Genomic DNA, 14,962 nt, shown 5'->3' with positions numbered 1-14,962 from the left:
TAAGCCAATATCATAATATATAAAATTATTTATTTACAATTCAATATGGACATAAAACATATGATTTTGTCTATTAAACCTTTCCTAGATCTTTGCACAACCTGTAAAACCAAAGTAACATATTTGTATGAAACAAATTTTGTTAACACTTTCTATGAAGCCTGTATTTATAATACATTATAAGGATATTCTTAAAGTATTATAATGAATGCATAATGCATTATAAAAAAACCTTATGATATGTTGTATCATCTCATGAATATTCATAAGAACAGTTTTAATATACTATAATATTTACTTATTTGTGGTTATAGCTTTTAAGAGTATGATTAATTACAACACAATGAACACGTTGCACCACTTTTACAACGGATTATATTTCTCATAGTTATAATGTATTATAAGTCTCATATCTTGCCATTTTTCTTATGCTACTTGAATCGGTCAAAGACCATTTATAAATAGTATTAATAATAACAACATTTTTTTTTCACTCAAACAGCCATAAGATCAGATAACAGATTAGATGAAACTGCACAGCAAAAAAATCTGAGTGAAATTAACTCTGCTGGGAGTACATGTGAGACCACACTCAAGAGTGTGAAAGTGTTAAAATAGGAGTGTTAAATTAACACTGAAGCTGAGTTAAAGTTAATGAGATAATTAAGTGATTAATTGAGTGATGATTGACCATTAGTGACGAGACCTGATGTTAACATGCAGAATCAACAAAGATGAAAATCACTATTTTTATGTCACCATTATAGTGGTCAGTGTTTGCATTAGTTGGGCTCTTGAGCCTTACATTTTTAAAGTCAGATTTGGTTTGGCTGTTACAACTGAATTGTAACAAACGGACAAGAAACAAATCAAAACATGGGCATTTGACCTGAATCACCAAACTCAATTAAAGCCTAAACAGATTTGATTGACCTCATTGATTATAAAAACCCTGTTATTGTACAGTGCACACTAATTAAAATGATTTCTTGAAAGTTGTTCTGATCATAAGAAAAGCTTGCTTTAGGCACACACATACATCAAAAATTAGTGTAGGAATCTCAACAACGGTGACAAACAGCATATTCAGAAAAATAGAACAACTCTAAACATTAGAAAACAAACTACTAAAAGAAACATAAAAAACAAAAATAGAATAGTAAGAATAAAGGAAATTACTGAAACAATTCAGCTTATAATTTTTTCATGCCGCAATGCATCATGGGAGCCATGGATGAATGTTGATAGGTGGCACCCAGAATGCACTGCAACATGCTTTTTGGATTTTCACCATTGTTGAGATTGACAGGTTGATTCTTGATGTTTGCATGTCTAACTGAAAGACTCTTTTGAAAGATTTTTGAACAAACAACTATTAAGAAATTCCTCAGATTGTATTTAAAGTGCTGGAAATACTTTGTTGAACAATCATAGGGCTGCAATAATCAACAATGTAACTTTAACTCAGTAATTCACGAATAACAATAGTCTTTGCTTGTCCATCAGTTTTAAAACTCCGTTATAACAGCCAATTAAAATCTGAATTTAACACTTTAGGGGTCAAGAGCCCAACTAAAGCAAACACTGACCACTATAATGGTGATACCATTAAAATAGTGATTTTCGTCTTTGTTGATTCTGCATGTTAACATCAGGTCTCGTCACTAATGGTTAATCATCACTCAATTAATCACTTAATTATATCATTAACTTTAACTCAGCTTCAGTGTTAATTTAACACTCCTATTTTAACACTTTCACACTCTTGAGTGTGGTCTCACATGTACTCCCAGCAGAGTTAATTTCACTCAGATTTTTTTGCTGTGTGTAAAATGACACATTTGCTTTGAACTATTTTTATTGTAATATAATTATTTTTATGTTACCCTTTAGGCAGCTGTTGATAAGTAACTCTGCAACTACATATCAACTAGCAGTCATTAGAGTATTAGTATGTCTGCTACTGTAAATATATGCCAACACTTTATTTTGATAGTCAACCAACAAATAAACTGACATACTGTAAGTGTCTTTGCAAGTACGCCAACTTATTCTAGCATACTAAGTATGCTCAAGAATGGTAGAATCAATACTCCAATGAGAGTAAGTTGGCATGTAGTTGCAAAATTGCTTATAGTCGATTGATTAAGGGGACCATCAAAATAAAATGTAACCATATAAAACATTGATTTTTTCTTTATTTCCAGTTGGAGTATTCAGCTCACATCAATCAATTAATATTAGCTCCAAAGGAAACACTCAAAAACACTCAACATCTAACCACTCACAAGCTGTAGTAAGATACTGTGCAGATCTTAAATAAACAATGTCAAGATATGACACAGCCCATTACACTGTAAATGAAGTAGATTTAATATGGTGTTCATTGTGTGTTATACATAGTCATACTCTTAAACTTATAACCACAAATACGTAACGTAAGTATCATGATGTATTATAATTGTTGTTATGATTATTCATGAGTTGATATAACACATTATACATTTTTTATAATGCATTATGCATTCATTAGAATGCCTTAAGAATACCCTTATAATGTTTTATAAATACCGGCTTCATATAAAGTTCTACCCAAATTTTCCTTTTTTTTTACAGCTTGCCTTTTGAATATTCCCAGTGGTCATGAAGTCATGACCAATGCTATATTACTGTCATATATGTTGCTCTGGTATCTCTGCCCAGGTAATTAAAGGCTATACACTTGTAATTACCAGAATGCGCTCCTGTGGGGTTTCGTATTATAAGAGTTCCTTGTGCATGGAGAAGCTCACTGCCCAGAGATCGTTCCTTTCCAGTTGCAGAAAGAATAGATCGATCTGGTAGCTCCCAGGTTATCTCTGGAGTAGGCACTCCATTAGCAAGACATTTAAGATAAACAGAAACTCCAGCCAATCCTCTCACAGTTGGTGGTGGCCCATTAGTGATCTGGGGTGGATATGCAACAATTATGACAGGCACAGAAAGAACCGCCTCACCAGCATCATTCTTTGCTCGGCACATGTAATTGCCACGATCATGTATGATCGTCTCATGTACAACAAGTGTCCCATTGTCCATCAAATGGTAACGTCCACTTTTCTTTGGACGTGCAAGCACAAAACCTCCTGGCGTGGTCCAAGAAATCCTGGGCTGGATTCCATCTGTCAAGCAATGTAGGAAGAGGGACTGTCCAGAAATCACTCGGATAATCCCCTTTGGCCGTGTTAAAATATAAGGCTTTTGAATCACCTCAAAAACGACCAGCTTCTCAATGTATCCCACTTTGTTTTTTGCACCACAACGGTATTTACCAGTGTCCTCTATGCTGGTGTTATAAATAACAAATGTGCCGTCCGTACCCAGATGATATCTTGAGGCCTTGAGCCCAGGTGTTCCACTGAACCGAGATCGATTGGGGAGTGTCCATATGATCTCAGGCATTGGTTGCCCATCAGCAGAACAGTTTAACACTGCAGTTTTCCCTACCCGAGTCACCACTCTCTCATTAAAAGGGTTGTTAAAAATAGGTCTCCTAAGCGTGTCGGTCACTTCTAGTTGAACCAACATAACCGCCTCACCTCCATCATTCTGAGCCATACAAATAAATTCTGCTGAATCTGATGGCCTAACATTACGGATCTCTAGTGTACCATTACTATGGACATTAATCCTGCTTCCGTAATAGGGTGCGGTAAGAAATATATTGTCAGGCATGATCCATGTGATCTTTGGTACTGGATACCCTTCAGCTTTACAGTCTATTAACTTTCTAGTATATTTGACTGCTGTATCTTTCATCACAGTTCGGTTTTGATTGAAGCCATTGATGATGGGTGGGTTTCCATCAATGTCTAGCTTATATACTTTATTCTCCTCCCCTGCAGCATTACGAGCCATGCAGACATACTCCCCAGCATCAGCTAATTTAACATTTCGTATATCAAGGGAACCATTAGCATGCACTAAGTAACGCTCATTAGATGCAGCAATCATGTCTTTGGACGGAAGCATCCAAAAGACCTTTGGCTTGGGCTCACCTATAGCCTTACAGTCAAAGCGAACGTTTCCACTGGGCTTCACTTTGGCATAGGAGAGATTTGGGTGCTGAATGCGAGGCACTGCAGTTACCACACTTATGTGAACATGCATCTTGTCCTTACCCAGTTTGTTTTCAGCATAACAGGTGTAATCACCTTCTTCATCAGAACCCACTTCATTCAGGAACAGTGTTCCATTATTAAACAATGTGTACCGTTTGAACTGATCGCCTTCTGTTCCATCTGCTTGCAGGGCGCTATTCACCAAGGTACCATCAGGAAGTCCCCAAGATATCTCTGGCATGGGGACACCAGCAGCCACACAGTCCACTTTTAGGTCATTGCCATAATGCACTTGCTTCCTGCTAAAGACATTTGGTTCAATCCGAGCTGGTTTCATAGATACTGACACTCTTAATAGTTGTACATCATCCCCAACTTTGTTGCGTGCAACACAGAGGAAGTCCCCAGCATCTTTTTCGTTGACTGATTCAATGATGAGGGTACCATTTTCCAGGACTTTGATACGGCTGCCCATTCTGAAATGAGAATGTGATATAACATTAAGTGGCAAATGATGTCAAATTAGCTATTCACTGTTGGTTTGAGAACATTTACAAAACTGTTGATGTAGAATATGCATTTATCTGCTCATGTTTAATGCTTCTGCCCTAAATTAGATGCACTCAAATTGTTCATTCTAGGCTTAAATCGATTGTTATTATTAATTGTTATTATTGGTCTGGAAAACCTATATATATATATATATATATATATATATATATATATATATATATATATATATATATATATATATATATATATATATATATATAATTTAAATTAAAAGTTATATATATATATATATATATATATATATTTCTTTTTTTCAATCAGTAATTATTATTATTTTTAATAAGTTATTTTCAGTTCTAAAGCTTCTCATCATCAAGACTTTAACACATTTTAAAAATCCTTCAGTATTCAGTGTTCAGTATTCACAAATGACTATAAAGCTCAAAATATGTGAGGAAACAATAGTTCATCCATAGTTCAGTTCCTATGTTACTGTAACTCAGTGGTAGAGCATTGCGTTAGCTTTGCAAAAGGTTGTTGCCTCAATTCCCAGGGAACACACATACTGGTAAAAAAAAAAAATAATAAATGTATAGCCTGAATGCACTGTAAGTCGATTTGGATAAAATTGTCTTATAAATGTAAGCGTTAGATTTTGTTATTAAGATATTGCATACTTGAGGATTAAGTTTGTACAATCAAACAAAAATACTGTCTTTTTTTTAATAGCGTACCTTTGTGACTGGTCCACAAGAGCCTTGGAAGGAAGCCTCCAAATAATCTGAGGTTTTGGGTCCCCAACTGCAGAGCAGTTCAAATGAAGGCGGCCACCATATATTACATCTGTTCTTTGTTGTGATGTCTTGGTGATCTGAGGGGCAGTTTCTGTCCTCTTCACAGACAGAGTAACAACACGCCGTTCTGATCCTGTAGAGCTTGTTGCAATACACTCATATTTTCCACTTTCAGCTATTTGTATATCCCTCAGGTAAAGTGTACCATTTCCAAAAACAGAAACTTTAGTGTGTGAGTAAGTTAGAGGGTGTACTATTGTACCCTCATGTAATACCCAGTGTATTGTGGGTTGTGGGTCACCATTAGTGCTGCATGACAAAAAGAGATCCTGACCAATATCAGCCCTCACCAGCTGCTGTTTTTCTTCCAGTATTGCAGGTGGTGCTGCTAACACCTGTAGACGAACAGTGGCTGTATCAGCACCAGCTGGATTACTTGCAATACACTTATAATGTCCATGATCTAAAACGGACACCTCTTGAATGGTTAGTTTACCCATGGTGGTTACTGTTACTCTGCCAGGCTCAGTGGTAGAACCTTTAACTTCAGTGTGATTAGGTAGAATCCATGACACAATTGGCTCTGGTCTGCCCTCTGTTCTGCATTCCAAATGCACGGTTTTCCCAGCAAGAACCTTAATATCTCTCATCTTTTTCTCCAGTATCCGGGTGGGATAGGCCACAACTGACAATGTTACCACAAGCTTGTCAGAGCCATACTCGTTCTGGGCAAAACATATGTACTGTCCTTGGTCTTTAATGTTTGCTTTTTGGACGAACAATGTTCCATTCTTCAGAACCTCAAATTTACCCACTTTACCTTTAATTGTCAACATATTACCTGATGATATAAAGGAGACAAAAAATTATCAGTATACCAGAATTTAAAATAATTATGAAAATAACAATTGCTAACAATACAATTCTTAAAAATGTTCATAAGCTTTGTGTTTTTTTGCACCTGTAGTAGATGAGAATCGGTTCCAGCTGATGATGGGCTCAGGGTTGCCAGTGGCCTCACAGGGGAGGAAAGCATCAGAGTTTGACAGAACAGTAAAACTGGCAGCTTTTCCACCATTAATCCTTGGCTTGAAGGTAATAGAATAGTCCCTCAAAGATGAGGTGTCATACCTTGTAGAGTGATCGAATGTATTCTGATTGACAGTACTGCTACTATATGGAAATGGAGTGAACATATATGTAGTTGAACTAGTCATTGTGTCTGAGGTAACTGTACTACTCTGAGGTTTATCAGAGGCTGTAGTTGGTTTAGTGGTCAAAGTAATGACCTCTGCGAAACTGGTGGTAGAAGACATATTAGAGTCCCTCCATTCCTCACCTGAACCAGTACTCTCAGGTAAAGGAGACCTCTCTGGTTCTTCAAAGGGTGTATGCAAAGACCTTAATATTGCACCACTGTGCTTAGTTTGTGAAGCTGTAGTTGTGGATTTGGTGGGGGCTGGTGTGCTAGCATTCTTAGCCACTGTGATAACTGGGGATTTTGTGGTTGTTTTTTTAATGGGCCTTCTCCTTCTGGAGCCTCGTCTGTGATAACCAGGCTTTTGCTTTTGCCACAATCCATTTAGAGAACCTTTGAACTTATTGCGAACAGTGTCTTGCTTTAGTTTAGTTTGCATTGTTGGTGGGGCTGCTAGAGTTTGAGAAACTCCCAATGGCTCTGTGGTTGTGGACAGCTCACGGAAGGCTGGAAAACTGAAAATCTCAGCGGTTGTAGATGGGGTTATGACATTGTCTGAGAAATTTGTTTCTATAAAGGAGAAAGAACCTGATGAGTCTTCAAATGATGTCTCTGAACTATTGTAATTTTTTCTTGTCATTGGAGGAGAGACGATCATATGTGTATGATTAAGTTCTGTAGTAGGTACTGTTGTTGTTGCCTTGTAAGGTTTTTCTGTGGATGCTGAGGTCCTCTGTTCTTTATTAGTGGGAAGTGTAAATGAGTTTGATTCTTGATGCTTGCTAAGGGTTTCTTTCATTTCCCCCTTGTTTCTAAACTGTCTATGCCACTGAATCTTCTCCTCTGTGATTTTAGAAGACATAGTCATTGTGGATGTGGTTGTAAAAGGTAGTTCTTTCTCCACTGAATGGAAATAACCTTTAGAATCACTTGAATCCTCAGAAATGGTGGGCACAATAGTTACTGACATTTGTGAATCAGTAACAGAGTAAATCTTTTCAGAGCCTGATAAACGAGTTGTCATGACAGGTTTTTCTGTTACTCTCAAAGACGAAGATGACATGGGAAACCTAGCTGTATGGTTGACCGGGCTTTGATCCACTCTTTTGCATTTATCTGTAGACACTCTAGATGTAACTCTTTTCCCATCGCCACATACTGTGATTTTGTCCACAGTGTGTGAAAATGTGAGATTGCCTTCCTTGTTTATAGAAAGGTGTTTGAATTTATTGAGTAATGATTGCATGTCTGTAATTTTGCTGGGCCGAATGATCCTACGTCTTCCATGAAAGTTACCTTTCTTTCCTGATCGCATCTTTGTGGAGGGAACAATTTGTATTTGGTGTTTGGAGATGATGGTGGACCCAGGGAGGAGCTCTGACTTGATTCTTTGAGTGGTTTGAAATGTGATCTCTGAGTGGTCTTCCTTGGTTGTGGTGACTGCTGTGAATATGACCTGACTCTTAGGTTCCAAGTAAGTGACATTTGGGCCCTGGGAGTTGTAAAGTGGTGTTGTTGCAGTAGTAACATCTTCTGAATCCCCAGAGAAGAGAAGTTCTGCAGCTTCTGAAGGTCTGTTTGTTGTTTTCTCATATATGTTGGTTTTACCAACACTTTGACTTAATACGTAATCTGACTTGGTTGTATTCAGGGTTGTCCCATAATTACTCAAAGTATAAGTGGCAATTATTGGGGTAACAGGTGTCTGAGTATGAGAATGTGATGTTGTTGTAACCAAATTCGTTTTCTCATTTGCTCTTAACATGCCACTACTGTGGTCTGCTTTGTAAGTGTCTGGGATTGTAACATCTGTGATTTTAATGGTGCTATGCTCAAGTGTTTGACTAGTTGTCATTACAATAAATTCATCTTCAGATATACCATCCCCTGAGGTTGCATCATTGTCATCAGAGAATGTTTTAGACACCTCTAAACTCACTGTCTTTTTATTTGCTCCTTTCATTTGAGACACATCGATAAAAGTGGCATCTTCTTTTAGGTACTTTTTATTAAAGACTCTTCCCAAGTTCCTTCTATTTCCTCTTCTGCCAGTGGGAACTTTATGAAATCTGGACTGTAGCAAAGTGTATGGTCTCCCTGAGGTAATTCTTCTTGACTCCTCACTAACCCTGTGAGAGAGATACCTGCTTCCAAGTTTCTGGCTATCATCTATAATTTGTACAACATGATCTCCAGATTCCTTTGGCTCTGTGCTGTTTGACAAATCACCATGAACAGTTACATGAGAAGCTAGCAAATCTGCTCCCAGAAAATTTCCAACTAAGCATCTGTAAAATCCTATGTCACTGGATGTCAGTCCATGTATTACCAAAGTGCCATTTCTGTAGAGCTTTCTGTTGCCATATGACTTGTCTAAAATTGTATGGTCAGGAAGTATCCACTGAACAGAAGCCTTTGGACTGCTGGCAGATTTACAATCAAGTCGCAGGTTCTGACCAAGGGTACGAGAGATTCGGATCCCATTAATCTCTTGTTCTTCAATATTCTGGGGAAGCACAGTGACTCTGAATGCAAGAACATCTGCATCCAGGCAGTTAGTTGTAATGCAGTGATAGACACCTGTGTCTGAGATTTCAACAGATTTTAAAGTAAGCCTTCCATCATAAGCAACTTTGATCCTTTGATCCTCACTGTTGTAAGGTGCACGTAACTTACTTCCATCTGGAAGAGTCCACTCTATAATGGGTTTAGGATCCCCAAAGGTCTGGCAGTTCAATTCAATCATTCCACCAGCAAGGACTGAGTGTTCAGTCTTGGTCTGATTGTCTGTTCTAATCATTGCCCAACCGTACTGGTCTCCTCTATCCTTGCTGATGTCAACATCTATTTGAACATTGGATAAATACTTGATAGTAAGGTTTGGAAATGTTGTTGTGATGCGGTCAAGCTGTAGTAGGACTGTACTTTGCATTAACCATTCATGATTGGCTTTAATTTTTGCTTTAATTTCTGTAAAAATATCATCTTCCGTCGATGCTACTTGCTTGTATGTGTAAACTGTACTTGGTTGCAGAGAAAGTAGTACTTCTCGCTCAAGTCTCATCGGGGACTCGCTATACATAGCCAAAATATTCCAAATCTGGCGTATATTATCATAATCAATGTTGCAGACCAACGATGTAGAAATGATCGCACTAAGGCCAGTTAAATATTTTCCATTCGGTCCAAAGTTTGCAGTTAAGTTTTCCATTCCTGTAGGTCGCTGCACAACACATGCTATCCAGGCATTGTTGTGGAATTGATCTGTGATGTTCATTTCCAACATGCCAATAGGTTCAACAAAATCTTTAGGAGACACTAAGGTATAGCCACCATCATCCAAGGTAAAATTGTTCTGTTTCAAGTGAGGATGAATCCAAGGTCTGCTGCATGTGTAGCTATCTCTTTGCAAATGCACAATGCTGCTGCCTCTCAGGGTAACTGGGAATTCACATATGGGACACTGTTCTTTGAGAAATTTCCTGTCTCTTTTGCATTTTAGAACACCTGCAAATGCAAAAATAATTCTCATTATTCCATGGTCTGACTGAATACTGGAATACTGAATACTGGATTCTGAATACTGAATACTGGAATACTGAATACTGGATTCTGATTGGCTGGCAGGTATGCAGTAAAACCGCGTAATGCACAGGCAGTTCCAAGTCAGTTTAATCACCGTTCTATATTAATGCACTGCTTTAATTGATTAACACAAACCCACACTCATCACTTGCACACATACACACACACAGAGAAAGAGAGAACAAGAGAGTCTGAGATTGCAGATTGCGCTGCACACATACACAAACTTGTTGTCAACGCTTCCCCATGATTTTTACTGATAAAATAGCCTAGATACTATACTGCTCATATATATTAATCAGCAATGAGGTGACACAGTTTTTGAAGTGATTCAATGTTATGTGCAGGCGCAGCATGCAAAGCACACACAACTGTCATCTCTCTCTCTCTCTCTCTATCAATCAATAACCAATCGACCGTTGATTATCCCTTACTTATAGATCATTCTTTATGCACATGTTTTTGTCTTACTATTTAAACTAAACTTTTTTCTGCTATTTTTAACAGAACATTTGTTAAATATAGACCAGAATCTCACCAGGGTGTTTTTCTAGCCATTGTTCAAGCCAACCCATCCGACAATCACATGACCAGGGGTTTCCACTAAGGAAGAGATTCTCTATCTTGTTGCAGCCAGAAAATATGGTTGCAGGCAATGTGGTTAAAGCATTGTCTGACAAGTAAATAGTCTTGAGAGATGACCATTTCAAAATCTGGCTGAACCGCAGTGATATAAAAGTGTCTGGATGAAGTTGTTGGAGCAGGTTTCCCTCTAGGTTGATCAATTGCAGCATTCTTAATCCATAAAAACTCTCTGGGTGGATGAAGGTAATGTGATTATGGTCCATATGAAGACGTACAAGATTGTCCAGGCCTCTGAATGTGTCCTTTTTGAGCTTCTCAATTCTGTTATAACTCATTTTCAGAATCTAGAAGTAGATAAAAATATACTATTAAGACATGAAAATAAAGTGCCTCTTTTTAAGGTCAGAGTCAGGGGGCAATTCCAGCATGAGGCCGTCTTTAATCCAAGGCAATAAAGTCTCAGCCTAAGATGGCTGTTTTATGGCCTTAATGGACGATGGTTATAACTGATATCTACCAGTTTCAAAATCAATGGTTGACTCACAATGTCGAGAGTCAATTGTGATATGATGTATATCGTCACAATAATTAAAATCAGTTTGTCTATACATTATATTTTAAATTAATTGTTTCTGTAATCTTCTCAAAATGCCATGTCTTGCTAGTCCTCTGATATGACTGACTGTGAAATCATTATTTACATTATTTATTGATGCATTAAATATTACTCAATTCAAACTCAATTACAAAAACACTTAGTCTTAATCTTGCTACGTGATGGAGCCTAGAGAATATCCCTAAAATTCAAGATATGGGGCAAAATGCCCCTGTTTGAAATTTTGTCACATATTTACATCACATAGTTAATAAATATAACACGAGAAGTAGGCTAAGTGCAAGACCACACAAGTGCGAGTGTGATACTCATTTTATACAACAGTTCATTAAGTTAATATTGTGTTATTTTAGACACAATGTTGTCTGTTTTGCTCAATTTTGCCGACCAAAATATAAAGACAAATCAGAACTGTTCATCTCTGAGCAACCCACAGCTGCATTCAAAAGCATAAGGAGTCATCTGCTCTCTAAGCTCTTGCGGTACTTTGATGTCACACACCGATCGGTCTGATGATGATGATACGCTTCAAGTCGAACAAGCCTAATGATTCAATGAACCATTCATAAAGAACCATTTGCTTATCTCCTGAATGAATCAGCCATTTGAATGAATCAAACGAATGAATAAATGACTCGATGACTTAATCATTAAAACATTTACCACCACCTACTGGCAGTTTTAGTTTATTATTTAGAGTATCATTTCATTAAAGAAATAATTTAATATTTTCATAGTAATAATAATACAATTAAGAAAATAAATGATTAAAGTTATAGTTCACCTAACCAGAAATGACAATTCTGTCATCATTTACTCACACGGTCCAAAAGAGTATATGTAATACATTTTATCAAACAAAATATTTCTTGCAAAACCTACTTTTTGCAATCTCTGTTTTGCACAAAAAGGACTTTAAATTATCTTCTCAGAGTCATTTTTCCAAATTTGATGTGGGATTAATTAGATTAATTAATCACCACATCATATAATTAATTTGATTAAAAAATTGTATCGCTTACCAGCCCTAATATATACATCATCTTGGCACCATCATCCTTTTGAAGTATAACATACATAATAACACACAAACTCTCTAATGTGTCCTGCTTTTGTATTTCAAATATTTCAACATTTCTGGAGTTCTGGAGACTTCTGTGTCCTGTTCCATTCTTTTGCATCCTAAATAAATCATCAAGCAGTAATAATGTTATACCAAGTGATTTATGTTGTCAAGTCATCAGAGACTCTTCCCTTGGATTCACAGGAGATGCATTTTATATGCATGTTAAAGGCAAATAAACACTTGTGTAGCTTGACTGCTTGTGATATTGATGTAACCGTGGGCCAGATGTGATCAGAGATGGAACAGGACAGCAGCAGTACGTAATCTACACAATAAAGAAAAATAAACATGGTAACAAACTCAGATATACACAACATGACATCTGATTATTTTTTAGAGTCTTATGTAACCATACTTTTACATGCAACATGAAGGTTGGTCCTCACTCAAGCTTATTCTAGCCAAGAATATCCATTTAGAAAAGACTGTCTGAATAAAGACTGTCCAAAGAGATGAGTTTAGTATTTTACCTGCAGAGATGTGAGATCATGGAACGAGCCGTCCTCAACAGTCTTGATAATATTACTGTGCAGCATTAACAGCTCCAGATTTTTTAGTCCAGAGAGGTCATTCACTTTAAGAGTTGATAAACTGTTGTACCTGAAACACAAAATTGCAAATGTTGCGACTTTGCCTTAAAAAAAAAACTGTTCTCAATTGCATTTTTAGAGAAAGCTCCACAGTGGATTGTCTGTTAGGTTTTACCCCAGGTTAATTCTTTCAACAGCTGGCTGAATGTCCCTGGGTATTTCACTCAGGTATCTGAATGTGCAGTGCACTTCTGACGGAGCGTAGCATGCACATGATGTGGGGCAGCTGCTGCTTCTGTGTGTAATATTGGCCAAAACACACAGTAGCCCCATGAATCTCCACAACAGACATGACTCTGCTGTCGGTCCACACATTCTGAAGAAGGGGGACTGTTTCTTCTCTCTCTCTCTCGCTCTCTTTTTTTTTACTGGCTTAAGTTGCCATTAATCATTAGCTTTCTGTAAGAAAAAAAGTTCATGATTCATTTATATCACACTGATTATAAGTATAAATATTATGAACAGCATGTATATTAATAACTTTACAGAAATAGGCTATTATGAGCACATCCCAAACGTTTAGTAAAACAAACATTGCACATTTGACACGTATTGTTTCCTTCATGAAAATCCAGCATTAGGGACTTCTCGTGTTGATTTGCGTTTCAAAAAAGTAAATAAAATAATAATAAATAAATAAAAATAATAAAATTATTATAGAGAGAAATTGCAAGGTTTCTAGAATTCAAAATGACAATTATTAATGTCAACACACTTACCTAATACACAGTTGAATTATTTAGATAAAAATACACGCGAAACACTTCCACATGATGAATGAATAATCCAAAGAATGCCGGTGAGGAACATCCGTTTCTTTCACTTTGTCGATGTACACTGCAGAATATTAAGTCGCTGAAGTCTTTGATTTAGGAGCGCATGTCGACTGATGGTTAAATGAGACCGAATCCTCCTCCTCGATCTCGCGCGGTCCGGTTACGAGCCTACTCTCATGCATGCGCTCTGTAGCGCGAGAGGTTCACACGGAGTAAAAGGAAAACATCATCACCATAAGGAGAGTATTCCTTTTTCTTCAGATTGTAATTTTCAGACATCAACAATGTCAGTGTTGATTTGTAACTGATATTCTCAAAATGAACTGTGTTATATCGTAGCATGTGTGGATGTCATGAAGATGCATCTGGTGTAAATATGTCATGTATTCGCAATAATAAAACTAAGTAAAAAAAAAAAAAATGCGGTCCGATGTGTTTGTGCTGAAGAAAATGTATCGGGCTACTGCTACATTTCTGCCAGGACATCAGATTTTTTATTTTCTTTTTCTTCTCCTCCTCCTTCTTCCCACAATGTTGAAATACATCTCGAATATAGCCTAATCTTAAAATAATGCATGTTTTTCATAGTCAATAAATGTTTAGTTTTTACAAGAAACCAGATCAAATTAATAATATTTCTTAATAATTCTTAATAATGCACATATTTCTGTTTTATTGTCCTATATTCATCAGGGATCAAGATGCTTAGAACAATCTGATTGCAAACTCCAATACTGATAATGTAAACATAAAAGGTCAGCACACCTAGGCTCAAAATACAAAAATATATTTTTACAGTCTATCACATAGGTGACATATCAAAAACTCAGGCTCTTCATTTAAAAGTTTTTAACCCACATGGTTTTATACAACAGGTGATTGATCACATCAGACACACACACACACACATAGGGGCGCCGCCACAGTTTCTGGGCCCCCTGAACAGCATGTTGACTCAGGCCCCCCTCAGAAGAAATCACGTTCCGGGGCCTCCCTCCTGCATCTAGCCCTCAGAATCATCCTAACCTCCCCACCCCCCTTACGGCACCCCTGCACAAGCGCAAAGAAAGAGAAACATA

General features: G+C 37.1%; 1 protein-coding gene across 1 annotated transcript; it reads right to left on the bottom strand.

The window, feature by feature from the left end:
• Nucleotides 1-1,831: 1,831 nt before the first annotated feature.
• On the bottom strand, nt 1,832-13,502 carry igsf10 (immunoglobulin superfamily, member 10). The gene is made up of 6 exons (XM_059514984.1): nt 13,223-13,502; nt 12,988-13,117; nt 10,729-11,119; nt 6,369-10,112; nt 5,348-6,248; nt 1,832-4,576 (listed from the first exon to the last, which is right to left on the bottom strand). Exons 1-6 carry the CDS (start codon nt 13,420-13,422, stop codon nt 2,662-2,664), a joined length of 7,281 nt encoding a protein of 2,426 aa, XP_059370967.1. The 5' UTR covers nt 13,423-13,502; the 3' UTR covers nt 1,832-2,661.
• Between the last annotated feature and the right edge of the window lie 1,460 nt (nt 13,503-14,962).

Source organism: Carassius carassius, chromosome 28 (genome assembly GCF_963082965.1).
Source record: "Carassius carassius chromosome 28, fCarCar2.1, whole genome shotgun sequence".
Lineage (NCBI taxonomy): Eukaryota > Metazoa > Chordata > Actinopteri > Cypriniformes > Cyprinidae > Carassius > Carassius carassius.
Note: the sequence above shows the minus strand (reverse complement) of the source record. Positions and strands in the feature narration are given on the sequence as shown.

Bases quoted from the DNA above. Each gene is read 5' to 3' on its own strand.
- igsf10 (XM_059514984.1), bottom strand. From the start codon at position 13,422: ATGTGTGGACCGACAGCAGAGTCATGTCTGTTGTGGAGATTCATGGGG. The intron at 11,120-12,987 runs GTAAAATACTAA...ATCTACTTCTAG, and splicing joins ATGATCTCACATCTCTGCAG to ATTCTGAAAATGAGTTATAA. The intron at 10,113-10,728 runs GTGAGATTCTGG...TTGCATTTGCAG, and splicing joins ATGGCTAGAAAAACACCCTG to GTGTTCTAAAATGCAAAAGA.